Source organism: Cuculus canorus, chromosome 4, assembly GCF_017976375.1.
Source record: "Cuculus canorus isolate bCucCan1 chromosome 4, bCucCan1.pri, whole genome shotgun sequence".
NCBI lineage: Eukaryota > Metazoa > Chordata > Aves > Cuculiformes > Cuculidae > Cuculus > Cuculus canorus.
In genome coordinates this window covers 67,283,572-67,310,169 of record NC_071404.1, presented here as the reverse complement: position 1 = coordinate 67,310,169, position 26,598 = coordinate 67,283,572, and the positions used below count along the sequence as shown (strand labels likewise).

At 45.2% G+C, this 26,598-nt stretch overlaps 1 protein-coding gene across 1 annotated transcript; it reads right to left on the bottom strand.

Annotated features, from left to right (window-relative positions):
• Window positions 1-1,605: 1,605 nt before the first annotated feature.
• SETD7 (SET domain containing 7, histone lysine methyltransferase) lies at window positions 1,606-25,682 on the bottom strand. Its single transcript, XM_054065760.1, has 8 exons — window positions 25,558-25,682; window positions 20,443-20,572; window positions 15,350-15,551; window positions 12,562-12,751; window positions 10,943-11,024; window positions 9,721-9,838; window positions 9,278-9,435; window positions 1,606-8,279 (listed from the first exon to the last, which is right to left on the bottom strand). Exons 1-8 carry the CDS (start codon window positions 25,595-25,597, stop codon window positions 8,099-8,101), a joined length of 1,101 nt encoding a protein of 366 aa, XP_053921735.1. The 5' UTR covers window positions 25,598-25,682; the 3' UTR covers window positions 1,606-8,098.
• Between the last annotated feature and the right edge of the window lie 916 nt (window positions 25,683-26,598).

Genomic DNA, 26,598 nt, shown 5'->3' with positions numbered 1-26,598 from the left:
TCCGCGGGGAGGGAGGGAAGGAGGAAAAAAAAAAAGGAGTTCCGAATGAAAAGAAACCGAAGGGGTTGGGGAAAGCTGGAGGAGGCGGGATGCGCGCAGCCAGGTGCGAGGATGCTCGGGGAAGGAGCCGCGAGCGCCCACGCGAGCGCCTGAGGAGGAGGCAAAGACGGAGCGAGCGCTCATCCTTTCGGCTTCAGGACTGGGGGGAGCACTGGGCGATGCAGAGGTCAAACAAACCCTTTCTCTGCCCGTTCAGAGAGGGAAGAGCATCCCCCCATCCACTCCAGGCACTCATCCGTTCAGCTTCAGCACTGGAAAGGCTCAGTGGTCAATGGAAGGGTCAAACTTTTCCCTTCTTCCGCTCTTGCAGGAAGGGGAGAGCGCAGCATCCCCCCATCCACCCCAAGCACTCATCCTTTCAGCTTCACGACTGGGAAGGGTCAGTGGGGGTCGCGGAGGTCAAACAAACCCTTTCTCTACCCTTGAAGGGAGGGAGAGCATGGTAACCCCCCCATCCACCCCAAGCACTCATCTTTTCAGCTTCAGGACTGGGAAGGCTCAGGGGAAAACAGAGAGGCCAAACAACTCCCTTCTCCACTCTTGCAGAGAGGGAAAAGCACTCATCCTTTCAGCTTCAGGACTGGAAAGGCTCAGTGGGCGATGCAAGGGTCAAACACTTCCCCACCCCTGCAGAGAGGGAGAAAGCACAACATCCCCTCCATCCTCCCCAAGCACTCAGGGGAAATCAGAGAGGCCAAACAACTCCCTTCTCCACTCTTGCAGAGAGGGAAAAGCACTCATCCTTTCAGCTTCAGGACTGGAAAGGCTCAGTGGGCAATGCAAGGGTCAAACACTTCTCCATCCTTGCAGAGAGGGGAAAAGCACAACATCCCCTCCATCCTCCCCAAGCACTCAGGGGAAATCAGAGAGGCCAAATAACTCCCTTCTCCACTCTTGCAGAGAGGAGAAAGCACTCATCCGTTCAGCTTCAGGACTGGAAATGCTCAGTGGGCAACACAGAGCCCAAACAAGTCCCTTCTCCACCATTTCAGAGAGAGGAGAGCACAGCATTCCCCCCATCCAACCCAGGCACTCATCCTTTCAGCTTCAGGACCGGGAAGGCTCAGTGGGTGATGCAAGGGTCAAACAAGCATCTTCTCCACCCTTGCAGAGAAGGGAAGAGCACAACATTCCCCGATCCACCCCAAGCACTTATCCTTTCAGCTTCAGGACTGGGAAGGTGCAGTGGGCAATGCCAAGATCAAACAAGCCCCTTCTCCACCCTTTCTGAGAGGGAAGAAAACAGCATCCGCCCATCCTCCTCAAGCACTCATCCTTTCAGTTTCAAGACTGGGAAGGTTCAGTGGGCAACGCAGAGGCCAAACAAGTCCTTTCTCCATCCCTGCAGACAGAGAGCATCCCCTCCATTCACCTGAGCATCATTCTTGACCACCCACCCCACCACAAGGAGCCATGAGCTACCACAGCCAGAGACTTTATTCTTTTTATAGCAATAAATCCGAGTGAATAAACAAAACCTCAGAAGTATGAACTATCGTTTTATAGGGAATATCGCTGTGATAAATTTTACTAGCCCAAGGCTTTGCACAATAGCTTTTCTTTGGAAACATGGATGCACACAAAATAGAGGTATCAGTGGGAAGACCTTCTCATCCAGGTTTGTATTTTCATATATAACATAGCTGTAGGTGTCTACTCAGAAAGCAGGAAGAGTTGGTGATCAATCAGTGCACAAATAGAAAAAAGAAACCCAAATCAATCAATCGAAGTCTCCTGGCAGAGACCACCGAAGTGCTACTCCTTTCCTCACCACTCACCCAGTGGGATACGTACAGCAAACGAGGACACTGAGCAGTAGGTTACCTGCTGGGAAGGCACCGCTGCTGCTTGCTCCCATCCCCTCCTACTACCTACAAGTCAGCAACACCAAGAGAGAAATATACCATATGCACATCCGTATGTTTTATAATACAACAATTAAAGACAGTGGGGCATACCCAGGCAGGACGTCCAACCACACAATCCATCGGGAAGGGGGAGAGATCAGAGGGTGCCAAAACTGCTACGCACAAAAGACAATGAGAGACGATGGTTCTGTTGAATATTTTAATATCTGCATTGCCTTCATAGCGCAATTAAAGCAATCTTTAAAATTCACTTATTACAAATGTTTGTCAAGTCTATTTTTCCCCAGAAACATTTTTCTTACTTCCTTGCACATACACCCAAACACACTATAAAAACCTCATTCATAACATCAAAGGAAGGGCAATCATCATTCATGTAAACATCTTTCTTAGAGTTATCCATTTTTTAAAAGTCATGAATAAACCTACAGATGTTCAGTAAGGCTCATAGTTCGAGTACAAATGTCATAAAACACCTATCAAGTACTGTATACAAGTTAAATACTCCGGGGTTAACTGTTAACACACATGTAAGCTTACCCCAAGGATTATTCTTTAGCACTTAGTTCTTCAGAACAGAGACACCCAGTAATTATGGGCTGAAGAGTATTAAAATAGCAGAAGGCCCAGCAGAAACTGTTAAGTAATACACAATTTTAGTCTGGATCTTAGCTCAAGAGTTAAATTCAGTACAGTTACAGTAGGAAAAGTTTTTTAGGAGGAAATCTGCAGAAAGGAGGGATAGGTCCGTTTGTACAGTATCACGGAAGGATGAGCTGAGAGGTATGTCCTGAAGATGTGACTGGCCTTGCTATTGCAATTATTTATGACAGGCATGTGTAATGCTGCATAAATACTTTCCCAAATAGCAGAAATGACCATTTGTAATTGTAAAGATAATTTGTTGCATCTCCCCTTTAAAAAAAAAAGATCTACTTGTTGGTAATCAATTACACTCGCATCTTACAAAAAGACATCCTTTTAAATTTGGTTTCAATCTTAGTGGAACTTTTTTTTTTTTTAAATATTCATTCCACCATGAAAATATTTCGTACAAACATGATTTTACATACAAATACGTTAAAACTTGTCAAGAGGGTCTTCCCACATTCATGGTTTTATGGCTTGAACATTAAATTGCTTAGAATTTTTGTATATATATTTTTCCTGGAAAAAAAATAAAGTCATTACAGTAGAAGTGGTAGAGAAAGAGGGCAAAAGCTTCAGTTGCCTGAAGACAGAAGAGCGCCAAGAGGAGGGTCCATGCAACAGACAGTGACCTTAGTGTTCAAAAACCTTTGATCTGGGGCAAGTAAACACACACTCAATCTTGCACCTTTTTTTTTTTTTAAAAAAAAAATATCCCTTATAAGACTGCTTAGAAATGCTTTGTCCAAAAATATAGTTTCCAGTACACAAAGCAAAAGGAGCGAGGTCTCCCCAGGGCACAGGTGAGCGGGAAGTCCACTTGCGCCCACAGGTAAAACTGCTCCCACGCCTGCATTCCTCGCCCAAATGCTCTCAGCATACAAAAGCGCGGTGTAAGTGAGGAAGAGGCGTCTAATGCAGCACCCCAGCATATAAGGAGACACTTCAGCAACATTGTTTTCAAAGCGATTGGGTTTTTTTTTTTAAGTGCTTGGAGGTGAATTCCTCAGGCACCCACAGCTCCAGCAATTCTGCTGTGCCAGAGGAAAACAAAGCAGCAGATAACCAGCTCTGTACAACTCGTTACCTCATCGCAACGGCAGCATACCCCAAAAAGACTATTAAATTGGGTAAAAGGACAGAAATTACAGAGGTTTCTGGGACAGATGCGAACACTGTACAGTTCCTGCCGCAACCGAAGTGGTGAGCACCAGTTTTGACTGAAGGAAAAGGGCAGCCAACTGGGAGGGGAACAGAGAAGTGGCAATTTCCACCACTCTGCAGTTTCTCTTACCAGACGGGGTACGTTGGCTACTCTGCTCCTCCAGTGCCTGGCAGAGGGGGAGAAATCCGTCATGGTGCTTCCACCTCCATGCCAGCAATGTACTATGACAACCCTGGGAAAGAAACCACAGCCACTGCCAACTGTGTGCAACACGAAGCTCTGCATCCGAAAAAGGCTGAACTAAGGAGAAGGCTACCTACGCATTCCCGAAACACGCAGCCTCCCAACTGGCTTCCCAAAGGTCTTGAAACCTGCACGAGCAGCGTCTGGGAAAAATCATGGGCCATCCTAGTGGGTATTGCTGCAACTGTGGAAAAAGTCAAAGAGCTGGCACAGCTCTCACTCTGATCAAGGAAGAGTCATAGCCAGGCACTACCTCTGACTTTCTCAACAGTTAAGACACATGTATTTACGCAAGTTGTTTTTTTAATTACTACCAAAAAAACCAAAAAAAAAAGGGAAAAAACCCTTTTTTGATTTGTGAAGGAAAGCCTACTTTAGTAGATCCCAAAAAGTCAAATTATAGCATGAGACTCAACAAGACACTCTCCACCAAGCCTAAGTCCTTTTCCCTCTTATCCACAGGAGTGACCCACCAGCCGCAACTTCTCATGCTCTCATCTCCAAGATTAACCGCTTCTCCAGAAAACTAAGCCTCTCTGTTCTTGGTGACAAAACACCGTGCTGCCGCAGCAGGAAGATCCATTTAAATTTTGTTTTGCTTTTAAAGAGGTGATCAGCAGCCGATGTAGGCTCCTTCTCATCAAGGAGCTTGGCTATCAACCCTCCTCATCACAGACAAGCCACGTGCAGCACTGCAGACCAAAGGCAGACAATCAGAAACTGAGCTGTACCTGAACAAAAACAGCAATTCCAGGTTCTCTTATGCTATTTGTCAGCCACAAGTACTCCAAGCATCAGCTGCTCACCCAGGCTCAGCTGACAGGCATCAGCTCTTCTTCCAGTTTCTGTACCAAGAGGACAGGTCTTTGGCCAGACTCTAAGAAGCAGAGCTTCTTTACGGACTAGATATTCATCAATAGTCAGCTGCATTCAACACTCAAAAGGATTGCTTTTCCAAATGACTGCTTCCTCTTCCCCAAATTAAGACCATGGTTTGGTGTGGGTCTCGTATTACTACTGATAAATAGTTTTGCTAAGCTGGTCTTGCTATCTAGTGAGCCCCAGAAGCTGAGCTGCAATACGTTGACCAAGTTAAGGCATTATTTGGAGTTCTGTAACTAACCTGTGTTTGAACCTGTAGTTGCCAACGCATACCTCTCAAAAACCTCTGGAGGACACACAAAGCCCTGAGCCCTTTCACTACCCAGTGGTAAAAAACATCCCAACCATCTCCCAACCAACAGACCACAAAGGAAAAGAAAACAAAGAAGAATTAAAAGGCTTGGTCCTGAACCAAGCCAAAGCAGCTTTATAGTCACAAGTTTTATAGAAGGTTGGTCACTGAAGATGGGATCTATAGGAGGACCAACAGATTTTAACAGAGCAGGGAGAAAAAGGACAGTAGAGCTCACAGAGACAATAGCCACAGCTGTGACACACTACCAGGCTACAAGCATATGCAAGAGCAAGAGTATCTGCGTGACTACCACCAAATTAATGGCTTCTGAGAACACAGAGGATACCTCAGTGCCTTTTTTTCCCCTAGAACTGCCCTATCTTAGGATGCAACCTTCAAGCCTGATGTGCAAGGAGCACCTATCTTGTATTTATTTCAAAAATCAGGCTACATGAAGACTGACAAACCTAATAAAGCATAAGCAACTCCACATGAAGAGGAGATGGCAGAGGAATTGGAGACTGATCAGGAATGAAGCTGAAGGAGCTCTAGAGATCAGAACCTTTGAAGCACGATTCTGTAGCAGGCACAATGAGGCCAGCAGTCCAAAGCAGGTTAAAGACCGGGGAAGAAGTTACCATCCATTCACAGCTGGCTTCAGTCTTCCCTCGCCTCTTCCCTGCACTTAAACACAAGCCTCAGCTTTGCAAACTTCATGGTCCTGGCAGAATAGTCCGCAAGATGCACACGACAGCTTCCTACCAGAGAGGCACGCTTTTCTGCAAATGCTTGAAACAGCAGTAATCTAAAAGAATGACCTGTGGGCAGGAAGGGAAGGATCGAGACATGCATATTTCTTTTTGAGGTTCATTTGCTGAAGCTGTGCTGCCCATCAGCCTTTGACAACTCTCCATCACCTGTGAGGCTCAGTTCCGTCTCTGCACACTCAGTGGAGTCCCTGAGCTGTCACCTCTGCCAGCCACCTGCCTTGGACGAGAAGCAGAGCTGAGGCCTGAGTCTCCAGCACGAGGAGATGAGTAGTGTCGATGCTCACATTCGGATCACTGCTGGAAGAGTGTCAAAAAGCCCTGAGCCTACTCACCTCACCCCAGCACGTGCACAGAGTAGCTTTTGTGCAAGCTTAAATGGTGAGGTGCTGGAAAAGGTTTGTGATCAGTCACAGGGACTAAACAGAGCCCCAACTTAAAGAGATTCTTATTTATAATTCCGAACTGTCTACAGGTACCCAAGCAAGGATTCTCAGAATGCACAAAACAGCAACCTCATCCTTCCACTTGCAGGTACCAGCCCAACATATTCTCCATATCTGGCTCCCCAGACAGCCAGACACCTCCAACCATTCAAGCAACCAACCAAAACGTGTTGCAATAGAAAGGTAGGTCCGATTTCCAAATCATTTATGTTACATATATACAAACCTTTTTAAACTTTACAAACATTTAAAGAAAACGTTGCAAATGTATTTGATTTTTTCCTAAGCTGCTAAACCCAAAAGAGAGCATCAGAGTCCCAGAAGGGCCCCAGTATCCGAACCGAGATGATACATTATTTCTCTCTTATACAGCATTAGGCAAGACCGGTACAGTATCTGAAAAAAAACACACAATCACCCTAGCCTTGAAAAACCCCAGAACACAGCCCTGCAGATGAATATTCACAAGCCCCCACTGTTGGCCGCAACAAAGCTATGGATTGACTGCTGTTTCTAAATACGAGCATTGAGTGACGTTTTTACATTCATTGTTTGTCTTTCAAAAAACAATCTTTTCCTATCTTTTTTTTTAAAAAAATCTTATTTTGATATCTCATACTATATTAGTTCACTGTTTCTTAAACCAGTACTACTAAAAGACGGCTAATAAGGCTATATTCTTTATCAACTGAACACGTACAAAAGATACAGCTCTCCTCTCTCTCTCAAGTACTACAGCCTGCCCTCAAATACATACACCTCCTTTAAGAGAATTCACATGAGATGCAGGCATCTCCTTGCTAGAATTTCTGCCTTGAGAACCGGCCACTTTAACACGAGAAATCCACCAACCAACTCACGGACACTAATGCAAGTAATGTGCTTGCCTTCCAGAACACGTACTTCTGAAAGTCTTTCGAAAAAGTGAATCTGTTTTCTCCTTTCAGAAAATCTTCATGCAAAGAATAGCTTCATTTGCGTGTCATAATCATAAATTAAATAAAATAAGCCAGCCGTAAAGGCTAGATAAATATTAGGTTTGGACATGTTGCTATACTATTTAGAGAGCCACAGAGACCAACACACAGCACTCTCACATACACACACAAGCCTTTCCACTAGTTAGAAAGGATTTTCTTCTGCATAAGAGGATTCTTAGAAAGAACAACGTTCAGACAAGAGGAAAGGGGAGTTAAAACCCAGCCTCCTATATCCTAATAAATAAACTGCTCTATTGCAAGATTCAGATCAAAGGTTAAAAAGGCAAAATTATGCTACTATTAGAGAATATCAAAATATTACTGTTATCATCACAAGTGGCATATATGCAAAATGCAGTTGCACAATAATGCCTAGGCAGATAGAGAGCAACACTAAGTCTGTCGACTAAAAGTGAACGATATACCCATTTTAGTTTTCTGTCTAGTCTTTTGGCATCTTTGCATATGGTGCAAAAGCAGAAGCTACCAAAGAATACCACGTCTCGTATAGAATATTAAATAATTTCTCCAGATAAGACTGGTGCAACACTAGCTAATTTTAAATCTGCTATGAGTAACACAGTCAAACCTAGTTAGTATGCAAGAAACTTATCTCTTAATACAGAATGCAAAGTTATGATGCAACAGCATGAACAATCCCTGCTTGTCCAGTTTTCAGTATAAAGGTAGTGCATAGATCCAAGTTTCTGTTTCAGTTTGCTGAACGGAGAAAGAGCTTCCATTTCACTTCTGCTGGGCAGCCTGGAAAGCTTTCAGTTCCAGCTGGTACCACTCCGGCGCTTCTGGCCCGTTTTGCCCAACGGGGTTGTGATCATATCCGTAAGCCACTGTTAATTCTTCGTCCTTCTCCACAGCCCTGATGGTACGGATACACTTGATAGGCCCAAAACGAGGATGAACAAACCTAGATAAAGCACAGAACACCTTGGCTAGGCTTAGCTCTCAATTCACAGCCTCTGCTAGCCCCTTCTATAGTTTCAGAAGTCACGCATAGTTCAGAGCAATATCACATGGTCTGACAGCGGATGAGCAGATTGCTTTGAGTCAGCCTGAAAGATTCATGTAATTAGGGCAAAAATATCGATATATTAAAGCAGCTTGGTGTAGCTCTATTATTTGAAGTTTTTCCACAGCCCTGCAACATTGCTTGTTTGTTGTAAATAAAAAAAACCCAAAATTAATCACTGCCACATGCCCTGGGCTGGCAGAGAGAGACATCCACATGACAGGAAACCAGTACAGATTATGACAGACTGTAGAGCATGGAAAATTGCTCGTCTTAATTTCCTCAGTGCAGGTTACCTCCCAAGTAATCACGACATACTTCTGTACATCTTCTCCCAGGGTCCCACAGTAGAGGGAACTGGCTTACTTAATGAAGAAAAACTATCTTCTACATGTATATCTCCACAGGTCTGTAAATATTTACACCCTTGGGTGTATGTATAGATCTAAACTTATGTATAGATCTAATCTAGTGCTCTGCACCAACTGCAGAGCAGGAAGATGCTTATCTTTTGAATTTCATAAACGGCAGCACATTTGACAGTGCTGGTCAAGCACCTTCAGTTTACCAAATACAGTGCAGTCGTAGCCAAGCTACAATTTAAAGAGCTGTGTTTACAGATTTTAGAATCAAGACGCAGCTCCTTAAAGTTCACGACAAAATGAACAGTCTCAAACTTCAAGATACTTCATGGTGTAAGTCCCAAGAGACATCAAGCATCCGCAAAGGCCAGCCAGTTTCCAACTCGGCCCAGGTGAGCAGGAACTTTTTCAGTGCCTGGATCCATCATTCCCAACCCCACCAGCAGCTGCTCCTTATTCATCTGCCCAAAAACCACCCTGTGAGTCCAGATTGCTGGGCTGCAGCTTGACCTTGAAACACAGGACTCTACTTACGGGTCATAGATGCAGTTAGGAGTGAAAGAATGGTTGGCCTTATGCCCCAGCGAAGCACAGTACTTGGCGGCATGGTTGTAGGGCTCTGGCACGTCTATGACTGTTTCGTCATCCAGGGATATTGTATTTCCATTGAGGGCCCAGTCTCTGCTGTCTACCTGGTTTGCAAGGCAAAAATCCAGTGTGTATGTGTGTAAGGATCAACTTTGCCAGTAGTTTGAAAGCAAACATTCAAAGACAAACAACTAAAGTTTTTTCGGCAAGTCATTAAAAAAACAACCACCACTTTTTTTATATACGCATAGGTGGACATGCACTTTCTTTCAATTAAACTCTATCATATTAAACCTCAAGGGTGAGAAGGGGGTGGATGTAAAATCCTACTAGAAGAAGATTTCAGAAGGAGCAACTAAAATTCAGACTGACTTTTTTCTCTCCTTTACCTCCTGGTGTGTAATTCGCACTCCGTTGTAAAAGGACATAACTGTACTGGCTTCTGCTGCTATTTTCGAAAATAATCCTTCTCCAGCACTGGAAATGAGAGAGACATCGACATACACCCTGCAAGGGGAAAAGGGCACGGAATTAGTGATTTCCTACAGTTTTCATTTTCATGAAGTACTATCACAACACTACTGGCATAAAGGTTAATACTTCAATATAATAATGAAACTAATAATAATTCAAAACCTCCAAATGCAGTTCCACACGTTCTCTCTACTTTGGCAAAATGGAGATTTGGTGGGGAGCAGGGGCTGACTTTTAGGGAGAAAAAAAAGATAAATCAAACTAGCAGCTAAGTGCCAGTCCTGATGGCTTCAACTCGGGAACATCCTCGGTAACGTACCAGAATCCCAGAGGTCCCTACTAAGAGGAGGTTGCTGGTGTGTATGTGCGCGGATTTTTACTCCACTGATCACGAATTTTCCAGGTGGAGCCCTGCACCTTCAAGCACTTTATGTAAATTAATGTCAGCATTTTACTAATCACTTACTTGGATATTTCAGATTCTCAGAAAAGGACTACAACCATGGTATCTAAAGAGCGAGGCCTCTTAAATGTCATTGTAAAAAGTATAATTGCGCAACAGCCACAGAAGAGATCACTGACTGACTATGATAAGACAATGTGTTACGAGCAATAAGACACTACAGGGTTGTCACAAACAGTACCTCACTTCCCTCTAGTTTGATGATTTACTCTTGCCACTTTGCTACATATGCAGGCAGAGGAGAAAAACTTCATACAACGCATGCCACCCAGTGAGACACTGAATGCAGCACGATGCAGCCTGAAGCTAATTACACACCCAGAAAACAGGGAACAGCGCGTTTCTTTTTGCTCAGAATGTTGTATATATAGGTTGTTACTGGCATTCAGGACTTCAGTGAACATCTTTGAAATGCTAGGAAATTGTCCTCGTTTAATCTGGTAAAAAGCATTGCTGTGTCCTGTCCACAAGAATGTAATTTTATTGTGTGAGTCAAAGAAATTCAGTCAAGTCAAAAGCTGACTGATGTGCAGTGATGGGATCCGTTTTGCAAACTCTTACACACTTGTTTTTATTTTAAAGGAGAAAAAGCTCGAAAAATTAGGCCCTAAATATGTAACAGCAAAGAAATATGGGCAATATTGAAAGAGGGGAGAAGAAAAGAAAAAGCTTACCTCTCTGACTCATAAGGATCAGGAAGAAGCGCGTTTGTAGAAATGCAGGATGAAGTAGATTTATCAAAACTGTATATTGGGCCTAAAACCACAGAAATCAAAGGAAATAAACCAATTGGCAGTACTGAAAGCACACAACCCTTAACTTAATCAAGACGTTACAAAATTAAATGCTAATGACTGCAAGAAATGTTATGCTTCCAAAAAAGGTATTAAACAGAACTGCACCTGTCAAAGGCCTTCAAAGAGATCCTGTTTTCTTGGGTATTTCCCACCCCCCTCAACATACTAGAGCAGCAGTATTATGACAAAAAGGGGATATATACGTTCTTCAAACTACCAACTTTTAGAAGAAGACTGGACAGCCTTTCAAAACTGACCCTCCCAGAGTATCCAATTAAAAGGTAAAGCAAAATTTAAAAGTATGAATTCAATAACACATTAATTATAAAAAATCTTGGACTGTTTAAAATACAAAATGTTTTCTAGCCCATATCCTGAAGAGACTTCAGCCAGAAGATAACGCTCAGTAGTCATAAAGTACACTTGCTACAGTCACTTATTTTCTGCCATTAATAAGCAACCCAGTGGTACAGCTCCAATGATATTTTACATTCCTCTACATTCAATTGCCAGAGGACTACCTGGGGGATAGTTTAAGATACAAGTAGAAATAAGATGCAAAAAAAATCCAAACCACAATATTACAAAGTCTGATAAGAGATCCTGGTGTCCAAGACCTGTTCTGGCCAAAGGCAGCTTCCTCCAGAAGCAATCTTTTAAACTGAATTTTGCTTTGCTATAACAACTGAGAGATTTAAAAAATAAAAAGCCACACGCATTTGCTTCTCAACACCTTTTTACTGAGTTTTATGTTCTTGTTTCATATTGAGTGAGACCTTGCTGCCAAGACACTAAGTGTGTTAGCATAGTCCCCATTTATTACTCATGGATCTGTCTGCAGCTTAACTCCCTCACCTCCAAAACATCAGAGCAACAAAACTACTCCTGGACTACAGGTCCAAGCTAACGCTGTCCAGAAGAAGCAGCACCAGCCACGCAGGTCAAAGGTAACACCTTGACCCTCACCACTTCATAGCCACTTTCTGTCAGCAGAACTAGGCAGACTGAAGGGTGCTGGTGAATCAGACTGTTACACAACATCTGAATCTACATCAGCAATTTCAGTCCCTGTGTCCTTTCAGCCCCATAACGCAGGTGCCAGAATGTTCACAATGCTAACATTTACTTGCACAAACCCAGCCGATAGAGCTACAACAATACCACAGGCTTCCTCTTCACCTTTTGTTGTTTTACTGTAACTGTGCCAGCATTAACACGGTTAAGCAGGTTTCTGTGCAGCGGTGTTTGCGAGGAGCAGGACTGCACCCACGAACATGCAAAAGAAGGGTTACAAAATGCAGCCCAGCGGCACCACCGCATAGGTCACCTCCCGTTTGTTCCTGGAGCCAAACAATTGCTCCAAGTGCCTTTCAGTCCAACTTTATGATTTAGAAAAAGGGCTTCTCACTAACAGACTTTATAAATTATTGACACCGAGCTGTTTGCAGCGAAGAGCTGGTAGCAAGAATACAAGTTTCTGTGTTTGCTGAACTTACTGCCTGGTACTACTTCAAACTGAGGTTTCCCATCCTCTACAGATGTCAGAGTTGCCAGTTTCGCTTCTATCATTTCTCCATCTATGAACCTTCCAGAATATGCAGTCTTTCCATCAGGGTACACATAGGCTATTTTCTCTCCAGTCATCTCCCCTTCTTCATTCACTTCTCCCACAAGGCTGCCTCCATCCTGAAAGCACAGGCAAGAGAGAAAAGGCAGAGCATTTAGTCATAATTCATTATCTTCAGTCAATGAAAAAGATTGTTATCAACTTTTTAAAGGCACAGTCTAAGACACAGTAGGCTCAGATGCGAGATCATGAAAATGAGTGACAAACAGATACATGAAGAAGGAGGAAGAAGTCATTCCAGTCAGGATAAAATTGATAAAAGAAATGAACAGGGTTTTCTCAACTGTTTGAAATAAGCAAAACCCAATCCATGAGACACAAATACATAAAAATTTTGCCAACTGAAACACAGTAAACAGTTTGCAAACCAAGGCCCAGAACCACAGAATGATTTGCATTGGAAAGGACCTTATAGACCATCCAGTTCCAAATCCCCTGCCTTGGGCCGGGACACCTCCCACTGGATCAGGTTGCTTATAGCCTCGTCCAGCCTCCAGGCACAAGGCATCTACGATTTCTCTGGACAACCTGTGTCAGTGCCTCACCACCCTCACAGGAAAAAATTTCTTCCTGACATCTAATCTAAATCTCCCCTTTCAGCTTAAAACCATTACCCCTTGTCCTACCACTACACTTTGTGATGAAGAGCCTCTGCCCAGCTTTCCTGTAGGCTCCCTTTAAGAAGCGAGTCACAAACTTTGCCTGAGTTTTCTTAGTATGATACTGTGCTGGAAGAAAGAGAAAATTAAAACGCTGCTTTGCTCACTGTTAATTCACGGTACATTAAGAGACTTGAACCTATATAAAAAAAAGTGATTGCTGGACAACCGGCAAGCTTCTCTGGCCCAGCACCCCCCTACAATGTCTGGTGATACTCGGTGAGAACAACCACTTGCCGAAAGCCATCATCAGCAACACTTCTCTCTAAGGTTTACACATTTTAGCCCTGGGCTTTGCCATCTGTGATTTGCCCGTAACTCTGTTAAGGTCTATTTACAGATTTGCTGAATGAGATGCACAGATTAGCACAGATCTAACAACCTCAGGTCTTCATCTCAAAAATGACAAGGAAACATCTTCAATTAATGCCCTGGAGCAAAACCAGCAGGTGTGAAGTGGAAACAGAATGAATTAGATCAAGAGTGCTGCTGACAGACTATTTCAGTGGTACCATTTTGTTCAACTCCAAGGATGAAAGAGTTTCAAACATACCATACTAAAGAACAGTAAACATTAAGTTTGGGTAAAATTTGCACACACAGAATCATGAAGTGGTTTGGGTTGGAAACGACCTTAAAGATCATCCAGTTCCAACCCTGCTGCCATGGGCAGGGACACCTCCAACTGGACTAGGCTGCTCAAAGCCTCACCTAACCTGGCCTTGAACATTTCCAGGGATGGGGGATCCACAGCTTCTCTGGCCAGGCCGTTCCAGTGCCTCACCACACTCACAGGAAAAAATTTCTTCCTAATATCTAACCTAAATAAAGCATCATGCACAGAGCCATTCATAAACAATTGCAAAGGGTTTTATTGAGACGCCTTGCATCCTTTAGTCTGGCAAGATGATAATGATAAATGGCCTCTCAATATCCACATATCCAGAAGGGAGAGCAATACTTTGTCAGCTGGAAGATTAAAACAGGAGACTTATGACCTGAAGGGTCAGCTCTGTGTACGCCATACGCTAGTACTAAAAAAACCACTACTTGTTTGGCAGTGTACACCAAGCATCTGTTTATTCTAATACACGCTTAATTACAATAGTGAAAGTCAGAAAATAAAATGAACAGCCAATGGTGAGCATTTGGAAAAAATCAATCTGCAACTAAAGTACGTGCCACATGCAGCACAGGAATAGATTAGTTTTTGACCAGCAGCTAATCAGACGCAAGATGTTTCCCCCTCCCCAGCACAAGATAAAGATTTATCTGGAGTGCTATGTAAGGCTGAACAGCAATTGATAAATTTAAATTGATAAATTGATAAATAAATTGATATTTAAAGAATTTACATTAAAAAATCCTAGAAACCTGTACAACTTAACAGTTACAAAAGCACATAAAAAATGTCTTCAGAATTTTCCAGAGCAGTATCTGAGTGTTTACCAAGAATCAGAAAGAGAAAATTCTGGCTTGCTTAATGAGCAAAAGCACTTGCCCACACTTCAGTCGGAGGCATAGCTCTCACACCAGTTACATCGGATTTGTTGGGCAAAGCCAGAGTTCACAACATACCCTGCAGAAGTGGACAAAGTCTCCCTCCCTAGCTGAATAAGGGCAGCAAGTTGCAGTAGCTTGCAGGGCTCCTTGCTTCTCATCTGCAGTCAGCACCACAAAGTGCCAAAATCACCATCCCAGCCTTCCCAAGGAGACAAATACAAATGCACTTCCAAGGGGCTGGGTTCCCTGGAAGATGAAAACAGCGGAGGCATCTCGCAGCCTTGCTGAATCCTGTCTACTGGGCAAGCATTCAACAGAGAAAAGCTTTAACTGTACGTTGGATTATCCAAAATCAGAATGCACAGATCTTCCACTCATTTTTTTTCGTGTGTTGACTTTCAGATAGCTGAGTTGTGGAGGACATTGTTTTTCAGATGGGGAGAAAAGATACATAATGGTACTATTCTGCAATAAAGAGCAGGGGGTCAGGCTTACCGGGTAATAAATCCAACAAACTCCATGTCGAATGTTGTCTTTATACTGCCCTTTGAATATCAGCCGCCCATCACTGTCATACTCTTGGGCTGGTCCATTCAGTTCTCCATCCACATAGGTGCCATGAAGGACCACTCCATCCTCGTAAGTGTAGATTCCCTGGCCTTGCAGGGCATCATCAACATAGTAGCCTTCCAGGGTGCTGGTAAAGAGAAAGAAAACAGCAGTAAAAGACTATTCATCTCTTTAAGAGGTGAACCCAAAACCTCGATACGAGGCACAGCACAATCCTGCTCCTCTGCTCATCATTCCAAATATTACCGGTACAGAGAGGCTGAAGGAAACCTTCAAGAAAGTCAGGTCCAGGAGGAGGTAACTGTTGATGCCTGGTTTGCTCTCGCTGGGTACCCTACAATTCTTCCTAAAATGCACAACAGCACTGCAACAATCACAGCTTTTCTTCGGTTTTTTTTGGTGGCTTCTGTGAGAGCTCAGTCTGCTTCAGGGCAGAGCGACACAGGTGGACTGAAAGCTACACCGAAAGGTTTGGCAGCAGCTATGTCTGAACCTCTGGCGTGTTTGCTATTTTCAACCAAATTTGAGGGATCTAAGGGGGAGTAGGAAGGTAAACCTGATTCCTCCAGAAAGCCAAGGTGAAAATCAGAAACTTTTTTCTGTGGACCTCCAGAGGCACAGAACAACTTACACCGGCACCTTTCACTAGGATGCAATGCATGGACACAGCATTGTTCACCTAAATTACATCGCTGAGCTTTTTTTTTATAGGCTGGGGTAGCAAACTGCAGCAGCAGCAAATGGATGCTCGCAGTCAAAGAAGAAATTATTGCTCCAACAGGCTACTCTCATGTTAGGATTTTCTACTTCCTACGTTCAGATCTTTGCTGACAGCTCTCTCGGGAGATGCAACTTGAACTGCTGTACAGGTGGACCACAGCAGGGCATGAACTGCAACCTGCTACCAGTTCAGTGTTAGCTCCCTAGCGATACACACAGCAGCAATTTGTACCAGATTTGCCAAAAGCACTGTCATTTTTCATGTCTTTCTACTAAAATGGAACACAGCCTGTCAAACAGAACTAGTGCGGTACTTGGATTGGAACAAAGAAGCATTTCACTTTTCATCTCAGTTTTGTCTTGCAAACCCTTTAGAAGGGGCACAATAATATCTTGCCATCTGCTTTGCTTCCTTTCTTAAAAAAGGCTGCTGAGAGAATCTACGAAGAGGATATACTCATTAATTTCCTTCTCAGGTTAGGAATAGCACTAGAAAATACAAACTGTTTAGGTTTTACCCCAGAATATTCAGGTAACAGCGAGCTGCTGTACACACACTTTGCAGTTCTTTGTCTAATGCAGACTTCTAAGGTATAAGCCCAAACAGTCTCTGGGAGCATGACTCTACCTGTTTTACAAAACCTATTTTCAAGAGTTGAGGATGGAATGTTTTCTCAGAATTAACTTTCTGGTTTCGAAAGCTTCACTCTCTGCTTTTACATAACTTTGGCAAGTTGGCTGCGCCTTCCATGGGAAAATACTCTGCAGTAAAAGAAGGTACATTATCCATGACAGACTGTTTAGAAACAAGACTCCAGCTTTCATTTTTCACAGCTCCATTTGCAGGAATGCTTTTTTAAACAGCTCCTTTCCTCACGCCGTGCTCTGTTCCACAGCAATGCTCACACCACCTCAATGCAAACCAGATGCAGAGCAGAAAGGGGCAGGAATGTGGTTTTATTTTTCAGTCGGATGAATTTCTTCATCCACGTTGCTACAGAGCTGTACAGACAGCTACAGCACCTACTGCACAGGGAAGGGGCAGAGCAGATGTGAGAACCACGTGAAATCTGTGCACTTACTCAACTACAAATGACACCACTTTCTTCTCTAGTTTATCACTAATCACCAGCTATGAATTTCGTTGTAGCTGGCAACACACACAGAGTCCACACGCAGGGATTACTCTTAAAAAGAAGCACTCATCTGCAGCTGGTGTAATGAAACGGACAAAAACCCCTTCTTGTTACCTTTAATGATGTTCATTGAAGTTAACAAGTTACAACAGTGGTTCAGCAGTGGAAAAAAATATCTTTTAATGTAATTCTAATCTCTAGGTTTTCTTTCATTGTACTAAGCTCCAAACCATGGCCAAAAGATCCATCTGTTTCTATTCTCATATCATCTAAGGAAGTAAAAAAAAAAAAAAAAGATACATAAAGAAAGAATTCCGTGTCTTTCAACCTTGCCTGAAAAGTCAGGTTCTCTAAAATTTTTATACTTTTCATAGATTTTTAGTTATATACGCCTGCTCCCCCCTTCCCTCCGTCTCTTTTTAAGCTCTCAAAGTATGGTGTCTGCAGCCACAAACGATACTTTCAACTAAGACCTGATGAGGAGGAATAAATAGCTGCGTCTTGCATAAACAGTATCTTGTTAATACAGAACCTGAGCTAGCCCACGTTTCTCCAGTTTGCTTCTCAAATTATCATATTTGTGACAAAGTGAAGTTTTACTGAAGTCAAGCTCTATCAGATATACTGTCTTCCCATTATCCAACAGGCCTTGAGGAGATCTAGGATATCCACTACCGAAAAAAAACCCAAACCAGAGGCAAGAGTTGCAGGGGAGAAATACTGCATTATCCTTCCAGGTATTAAGTGACATCAATAGACCTTGATCTGTTCTTCCCTCACTCCCTCATCTCCCACTTTCCCCTCCAGATGGGAACACGGAAAACTTTTCTTTAAAAATAACCGTTCTCTACTGTGTTGTGAGAGATGTCACTTTACAAGAGTTTCTAGTTAAGGCGGAACAGCAGCTGCAGCTCTGTGCCAAACACGGCTCTCACGCTCGCAGTTATTGCGCAAACTGCTTTGTAAAGTGTGCCCCGGCAAGTGTTAGCACCAATGGAAGCTCAAGTACAGATCCAAATCGGGGAGTGTGCCAGAGGTGAAACTTCTCTTTCTCTCTCTGAAAGGATATATTGGGTTTTGTTCCATTTTTGAAGGGGGAGGCAAATGTTTCATTCCAGGTTTCCACTCCCTTAAATAATGAGCAGGAAAGGGCTGCTATTCCAGTGAACTTATTCACTGAGGCAAACAAGCAGCCAGTCCCGTTTCCCAAAACTCAAAAAATGAGAATGCTTACACTGCTGCCAGTCCAGCGTCCGACAGGACTCAACTAGTCCCAAATAACAGACCTGCAGCAGGTCAGCTGTCAGCCTTTACCAGCAGCCTGGGAGGGAAACAGATCCAGGAACGCTGAAACCAGCTAACTCACTGCACCAAAGCACACAATGCTGTAAGGGGAGAGGTGTTTTGAGGCATTCTGGATTCATTTCTCTTCATAAATATTCAGCTGTGCCCATGGCACAGTTAATGGAAACAGCACGTCCTGCTTTATGCCAGGTCATTCTTCCTGCAGGGCACCGCGACACCTGAACCATCCACTTCAGAGAGCAACTTACTCTCGCTCGCTGGGCATAGCTAGGTAAATGGCAACACCCTTAGTAACTAGAACCACTGCTCGGTTAAGACCGCTTTAGCTAAATTAAAATAAGCTTAGGGCAGTTTACAAAAATATCCCATTTTTTTCTAAACCACATTACAGACTATTTTTGTGTATTTTCGTTCTGCTAGTTCCTGAAGTCACACAGAAGCCAACTGTTCCAGTTTTTTAAGGGTTATGAAAATTAAAAAAAAAAAAAAAAAAAAAAGAGCTGGCAACACTGGAACAGTACAGAAAAGGCTCGGCAGCAGTCTGAATTTTCCCACAGAGCACTGCCTGTACCCTGGATTACTTGGAGGAGCAGCCCTACAAACAAAATACTGGGTCAGTTTCTCTGACTGTACAATCAGCAACTGCTCTGCTGAGATCATCAACAAGCACAGAAGCATTATGTACACGTGTCCAAAGAGATGCTGTCTGCCAGCTAAAAGAAAAAAAAAAAAAAAGGCTATTTTAGAGAGGTCAGCTGCTGGGCAGTACTGATTTTCAGTTACTCGCACAAGATTTAATAAGCCCATTACCAATAACAGTGAGTATTTTTCTTCATCCAAGCTTGGAGGCCTGATAAGTTTCTGCATAACTGAATAAATATATTATCTTTCTCCTAGCCCACCCCCCCAAACAATCTCCAGTATGAAGCAATTACAAAGGCAAGTACAGACAAGGAGCTGACTCACTGAGACTGCACAATACCTCCGCTCCTGCTCAGAAGTTCGCTGAGCAGGAGGAGAGTAGACCCAGCACGACTGTCAGTTTAACGGCAGCTATTCATAGTGCCACCAACAGCTGCAAACCCATGAAGAATCGTGTCATTTTATACATCTGCTTCTCCTTTGGAGGAAGTTATGAGCAACTGCAGAGAGAAATGCTGCAGTTGGGAGAAGACGCGTAAGGTGTTCATAATGAAAACCTGAGAAGAAAACACATGCACTGACAACCCCAATTCCACTGTCACAATTCCCAGTGAAGAAATGGGAAATTATAGGGGCCTTTCAGAAATAAATTAGGCCACAAGCAACTTGCAGAGGATTAGGTGGAGTTGGGAACAAACCCGTATTCAACTCAGGCCTTTAACAACTAAACAATTTCCAAGACCAAGCAGAGGATCGGCCTCTCTGTCAAGGTCCTACGTCTGCGCATTGAAGTCTGGCACAGTGAGCTGCCACGACAGCTGCAGTCTCTGTAGAGGAGTATAAGACAAAGAAAGAATTTCACCTGCAGTTACGGACTTGAACATCATAGTTCAAGTCATTGCCAGCGTGGTTTCCAATAGCTCTGCCCACCTCCCAGTTCTTATGGTCTTTAATCAGTTCATAACTTTACAGTGCTAAAAGGGCACAACTATTGCATCGTCCCACCAGGAAACAACTGCAGGCATCACACCACATGCAAAGCCTCCAAGCCCCACAGATTAGGCTACAGCAGCAGTAGGGAAAACTTTCCAGCTGCAGTTTTAAACAAGAAAGCTTATCCAGTAACTCAGCAGCGTACAATCAATGTAGAGTAGCTTTGTATCACTGCAAGCAGGAAGCAGAATATAGAAGTAAAACCGAGGAGCCGGTGTCTACCTTCCATCAAAAAAGAAGAACTTGCCGCGGCCATTCTTTTCTCCATGCACAAAGTTTCCCTCAAATCTGTCTGTTGATGAGTAAGTGACTGTACAGAATCCATGTGGCAACCCATCATCATCTAGATGCCCTGAAATAAAACCCAGACAAAGAACAAAAGGACACATTAAGCATTATATAAAATTGCAAACCTGTTCCGATCATGTAGACACTTGAAATGCAGTGGCTCCCAAGAACAAAACAGGAATCTGCATCAAAACATTTCTGTTAGAAACAGTGATCAGAGACTCAGTACAACTGGTCTGTACTTGCGTAACCCACTTTGCTTAAAATACAAAATAAAAAAGGTCAAGATAAAAGAAAAGGGACAAGACATAGAAGAGAGAAGAAGAAGCAAGAAGATGTGTCTAAAAGAAACAAGGTTCATACTATTCTAATTTACCTTAATATAAATCTTAAAAAGATAATAATTCTTTATCTAAAATATGCACTTCCTGGTGACAGCAGAATAGATTTAGACTTTAATCCACCAAATAAGAAAAGGTTTGTGATTTTCTTTTGATAAATACAGGTCTTAAAACAATGTGGGTGTGCTACCTCATAGCTACATCCATGGGAATGTAAAGAAATAAAAGTATGTAGTATCTATAATACTATGGCCTCGCAATATGTCAGTCAACTTGCCATTTCATATTTTAAATGCCTTTCTCCAGAGCCTTTCTGCCGTGTTCCCATTATGTTCCCCCATTCCTTTCCCTCTCTTAGCCGTGTCAGTTTACCCCATTACAGCTGTTGCAAGCGGGGAAAGGAGGGGGACAACACTCTTGGTTCTTCATCTGCATGGGTCTGTGTTTTACAGAATACAGCCAGCCAACTCTGATTAAGTCAAAGCATAAGAAGATTCCAACTGCATCTCTATCTGCCTCTTCAATGCCAAAAGTAAATGGAAGCAGAGTTTTCTTAATTATTATTGTCTGGTCTACCTGTGTGAACTTGGAATCTGTAAGACTGCATTAGCAGAACATCGCTCTGAATGCAGAATGAAGATGTTCAGGCTCAGCAGAGTTGCTTTCAGCACAGCCAGGTGTGGGTTTAACAAGCCCCATCGTGACATTTTGGCAGGTATAAATGTTGCATGCAAACTGTCCAATACACAAAAGCTAGTGTACATTTATGTTGTTTCAAGAACCTAAATAATAACTGAACTCTGAACCCCCTCCAAGTCTCTTGGTGAGGCGTACAAAGCCTATTAAAGATGAGAGACAGGCTCTCCACTACAGGCTTTGGGTCAAGCTCTTCCCTGACCAAATTTGCCCTAAACTGAAAAGGTTCAACATGGAAAGGCAGAACCAAACTCCAGCGTGAGGAGAAACAATTACAGCCCAGGCTGATGCAGGCAACTTCAGTATTACCAAACTTCGATTCCTACGCCCAGAGAGAAAACAAGCTGTGCAGGTGGCAGTGGGAAAAGCCAGCCAGTCACCCACATGGCTTCAGAAGTCATAGAACAGTTCAGGTTGGAAGGGACCCTGGAGATCATCTAGTTCCAAACCCCCTGCCATGGGTAGAGATGTCCCAGTAGATCAGGGTCTATCTATTCACGCCCTGATTGCAACAGGTCTGGAGGATTCTGCGAGGACAAGGGTACCCAGGAGGCACACACACCCCCACATATTCTTTCCACATCACCATAAGCTGCTGCTTCCTTGGGATGTTCCACAGCCCCTCAGGGACATCACAGACCGGGGCACAGTAAGGATACAGGCAGCATCTGGTTAGGAAGTCCTCTCCTGCCCTGGCCTTTTAATACCAGAATGATTCATAGAAGAATGCCGTACAGCAAAAGATACTTTGTTAGGATGTATTTCCAACCCTTTGTCTATCTCAAAATAAAATTTCATTTAAAAGAAAAAAAAAACCCGACACACAAAGATGGAGGAAGGAAAATAATTGCTAATTGAGTGTTCCTCAAAGTAACCAAATAAAGCTATGAAGGTTTATTACGCATCTCCTGCACTCGTTACATTGAGCACAAAAATGCACCTAGAAAGAAGGTGTACAGGAGAAAATAACGGTGAAATACCCAAACTCACCCACGAGCCAAGACTTTCTCCTTCTGTTCCCTGCATGCTCTCCAAAGCTTCTCCCACACCCACTCTGGCACTTCTCTAGGACCCTCTGCAACCAGTGCAAGCCACTATGTTGGCAGAAAATTCTCCCCTTCGCTGTTCTGTTGCTGGTTTGGGAGGAAGGCTGACCCCGCACTTCCCAGTCAAGGCAGAGCTGGGAGCCAACCTCTTGGGTGCAGCAACCCATCTTGCTTCCGGGGCAGTTACCTCACAGAACGTCCCCGCACTCTTAAGTTCCCAGTCCAAGCGAGACTGAAAGCAGTCAGAACTTTCAAAAGTTAATAAAACCAATCCAACGCTTCCTACTGCCCAACGTGAGAAAAGTAACAGTAAGAAGAGAGAGCAAAAGTGTGGCAAAGAAAGCTATAGCACTAAAGGCTTTCAACAACTTTGATGATTAACACTTTAGAACAGAAAGGGCAGCACAGTGCTCTCTCCAAACAGGTGTTTTTTTTCCTCCCCATTGTTAGGACACCTCTTTTTTTTGAGAAAAGTTTTAGCAGTTATGTCAATTTAAACAAAAGATCATCGAAACTTCCTATATGAACTCCTTTAGAACAAGAACTATGTCAACTTTTATGGTTTTAATTAAAGGCTTCACTTTTATCAATATGGGAAGGCTACACCAGTGTGAGTTAACAACCCTAAGCAACACAGTACCAGGTTTTCCCTCTCAAATCTTAAAACACTTGGATCAAAAAAATATACTGAGAGCATTAGTATATTATTCTATTTAAAAAAAAAACACACACCAGCAAAACAAAACACTCGCAACTTTGTTTTCTGTGACTATTCCGTTTTGTCAAGATTTTGCTGGAACGCAAAGCCCAACACAAAAGCTGCCATGCTTGTACACAGTAGGCAAGTCAGGGTTTTTGCACAGTAGGATACAGCCTATCCCAGAGATTTAAATGGTCAGCTTTGATCTGATGGCCTCTATACAGAGTCTTAATCTCAGCCACAGTACAAAGAATCCAATTCTTCTAACATGCTAGAGATTTTCCCCTACTGAAAAAGAAAAGGATAATATCCGCCATCCTGACAAAACAAGAGACATTCAGTCTCTCTTAGTCAATAGGGGGGGGAAAAAAAAAGCAATTTCAAGTTTAATTACATGGATGCAACTTTTCCTACATAGCCAAGACCGCAGGCTCTAATAAAGTCAATGAAAAAATCCTCATTATTTCTGCAAAGCAGAGTGACCCCCACTCACCTTTCTCACCTCTCTCCTCTGCCAAACCCAAAACGCCTAAAAGCATTTTTAACTTCTTTAAGGGTATCTCAAGATCTCCTCTTAAGCCTGGACCACGAGCTTCTCAAGAGCAGGGAAAACACGGATGTACACAAACCAGATAAAAGCCCTTTGCTGTCAGAATTACTGTTACTCACCAGAAGACACACGATGTGCATCATCAACAAAAGATCCTGGTCACAAAGAGGGATGTTTCAGGAATAGCAACAGTAACACACATATTCCCCACCTCCCTTTACCTGGGATACTAGGATCAAAACTCTGATTGCCCAAGACACCACTGTCATCCAGAGAATTGAGGAGTGAGGAGGAAAGGCAGGGAAAAGACACACCTGCTAGGGCAGAGCTCACCCACAGCGCCCTGTGCAGGATGAATCCCTCCCCTCGCAACCGTGTTTTACACAACAGAGCTTCTCTTTGGCTCTGCGACCACATACCTCACGGATAAATCCGGAGCCTAGCAGCAGCTGCACAGCTCGCTTCTGTTGTTCAACTCAGCTGCCACGCTCCGTATCTTCCTCGGGAAATGTGCTCTGAGGCCTAAATCTCCTGTCACACGATACCAACAGCCGGCCACCGGACAGCGAAAATTCTGGAGGGCAGGAATTCCCGGCATCTCGTGGCAGGCAGCTCCCTACTTTGCGTGCTTAATCCCAACAGCTGAAATATGCAAGGATTGCTCCTTTCACGTGGGACTACGCCGGGGAGCAGGTGCTTCCATGCACAGCAGGAACGCGTGGCTCACCGACTGCGGGATGCAAACCCGCACCGCGTTCCCGGATGCCTCCCTGGATGACAGCACGTTGTTGAGTTGCATCCAAGCTTTCCATTAGCAAAGCCTTCCAGAGGCGGTTTAAAACTAAGGAAAGGTTAGGTCCCCACTCGCAAAACGCCAGCCCAAACGGGGTGGTTTTCACCCCAGATGGGGGTGACCCCGACTCCAGCTCCGCCAGCCGCCTATGGAAGGACAATTACCTCCTCCAGCTCCTGTTTTCTCATTTCAAGCGATGTGACCGGTGCCCCTCGGCTCCCAAGGGCGGGCAGCCCCATCTCCGGGAGGGAGGATACCGCTGCCCCAAGCCCTGCCACCACGCCAAAAGACAAGGCTCCCCGGGGGCGCGGGACTGCAGCTGGGACCGCCGGGTGCCGGGGATGCGAACGGGAGCCCCGGAGCCGGCGGGACCGGGGATGCGAACGGGAGCCCCGGAGCCGGCGGGACCGGGGATGCGAACGGGAGCCCCGGAGCCGGCGGGACCGGGGATGCGAACGGGAGCCCCGGAGCCGGCGGGACCGGGGATGCGAACGGGAGCCCCGGAGCCGGCGGGACCGGGGATGCGAACGGGAGCCCCGGAGCCGGCGGGACCGGGAATGCGAACGGGAAACCCGGAGCCGGCGGGACCGGGATGCAGCCGGATGCACCGGAGCCGCCGGGACTGGGAGCTGCTGCGAACCCCCCGGTACCGGCGCCCGGGGCTGCGAACTCTCCGGCACCGGTGCCCATAGCTTCAACACGGTACGGCCACCATCTCCCCCCGCCACGTGCGCGGCGGCGGCAGCGTTGCATAAGCGCGCTGATGTCATGCGCTGCCGCCGGCACCGGGCGATCACCACCTGCTCCCCCCAACCCTACCGACACCGCTTAGCGCCTATCTCCTCCCCCGTCCCTCCCGGCTTCATGCATCCACGCATCGATCATCCTTCCCCTCCTCCATCATCTCCCCGGGGGTAATATACCTTCCACGGTCTCCTCTAGCGTCTCCTCGTCGCTGTCCATGGCGGCGGCGGCGGCGGGCGGGGCGCAGCCGCGGGAAACCCGGTGGGCGCGCGCGCGCCACCCCGCCTCTCGCTCCGCCTGCGAGGGGAGGAGCGCCTGATGACCACGCCCCTTTGTGGGCGTGGTCAAGCCAGGACTGGCAGACTCGCATTCAGGGCGCTAGATAACTTAGCCCCGCCCCTTGTGGCCAAGGGCCGGAGTGGCAGACGCACACAGGGCTACGAGAACTTAACCCCGCCCCTTGTGGGCGTGGCCAAGCTAGGCTGGCAGACCCACGCGAGACTAAGGGAATTTGGCCCCGCCCATTACGGGCTTGCCCAGAGCCCAGGCTGGCAGGCGCACACGGGGCTATAGGGAACTTGGTCACCCCCCTTTTGCGGGCGCGGCCAAAGTCCGGGCCATTAAGAACGTAGCCCCGCCCACCTGTGGGCGTGGCCGAACCACAGATTGGCAGACGCACACGGGGGCTAAATGAGCTTAGCTCCGCCCCTTTATGGGCGTGGCCAAAGCCCAGACAGACCAGAGTCTAAGGAACATAACCCCGCCCCCTTGTGGGCGTGGCCAACGCCGGGGCTCGCAGCGTCGCGCATGGAGAGGAAGGGGAGGTGGGAGGGATGTTCCTGCCGTGGCGCAAAGCGGCAGGAAAATCCCATCCCACCCGGCGCCACCCTCTCGTACAGGGCTGTCACAGCACCCTCGGGCTCCGCGTTCGCGTGTCTGAAGTTTGTCTGCTTAAAGCGGAGCACCAGCGAGCACCGTGGCACCTCCCCACAGGCAGAACCGCTCTTGTTCACCCTGGAGAGCAGCATCCAGTGCTTAAAGGGGGCTACAGGAAAGCTGGGGAAGGGCTCTTTTATCAGGGAGTGCAGGGACAGAGTGCCGGTTTTAAGCTGAAAGAGGGGAGGTTTGCTTAGCTATTCGGAAGGTATTTTTTTCTGTGAGGGTGGTGAGGCACTGGCACAGGTCGCCCAGGCAAGTGGTGGCTGCCCCATCCCTGGAGG

Coding starts and splice junctions, on each gene's coding strand:
- SETD7 (XM_054065760.1), bottom strand. CDS start 25,597: ATGGACAGCGACGAGGAGACGCTAGAGGAGACCGTGGAAG. Junction 20,573..25,557: donor GCTAGAGGAGACCGTGGAAG/GTATATTACCCC, acceptor GTTTTATTTCAG/GGCATCTAGATGATGATGGG. Junction 12,752..15,349: donor TTTGTTGGATTTATTACCCG/GTAAGCCTGACC, acceptor CTGTGCTTTCAG/GATGGAGGCAGCCTTGTGGG.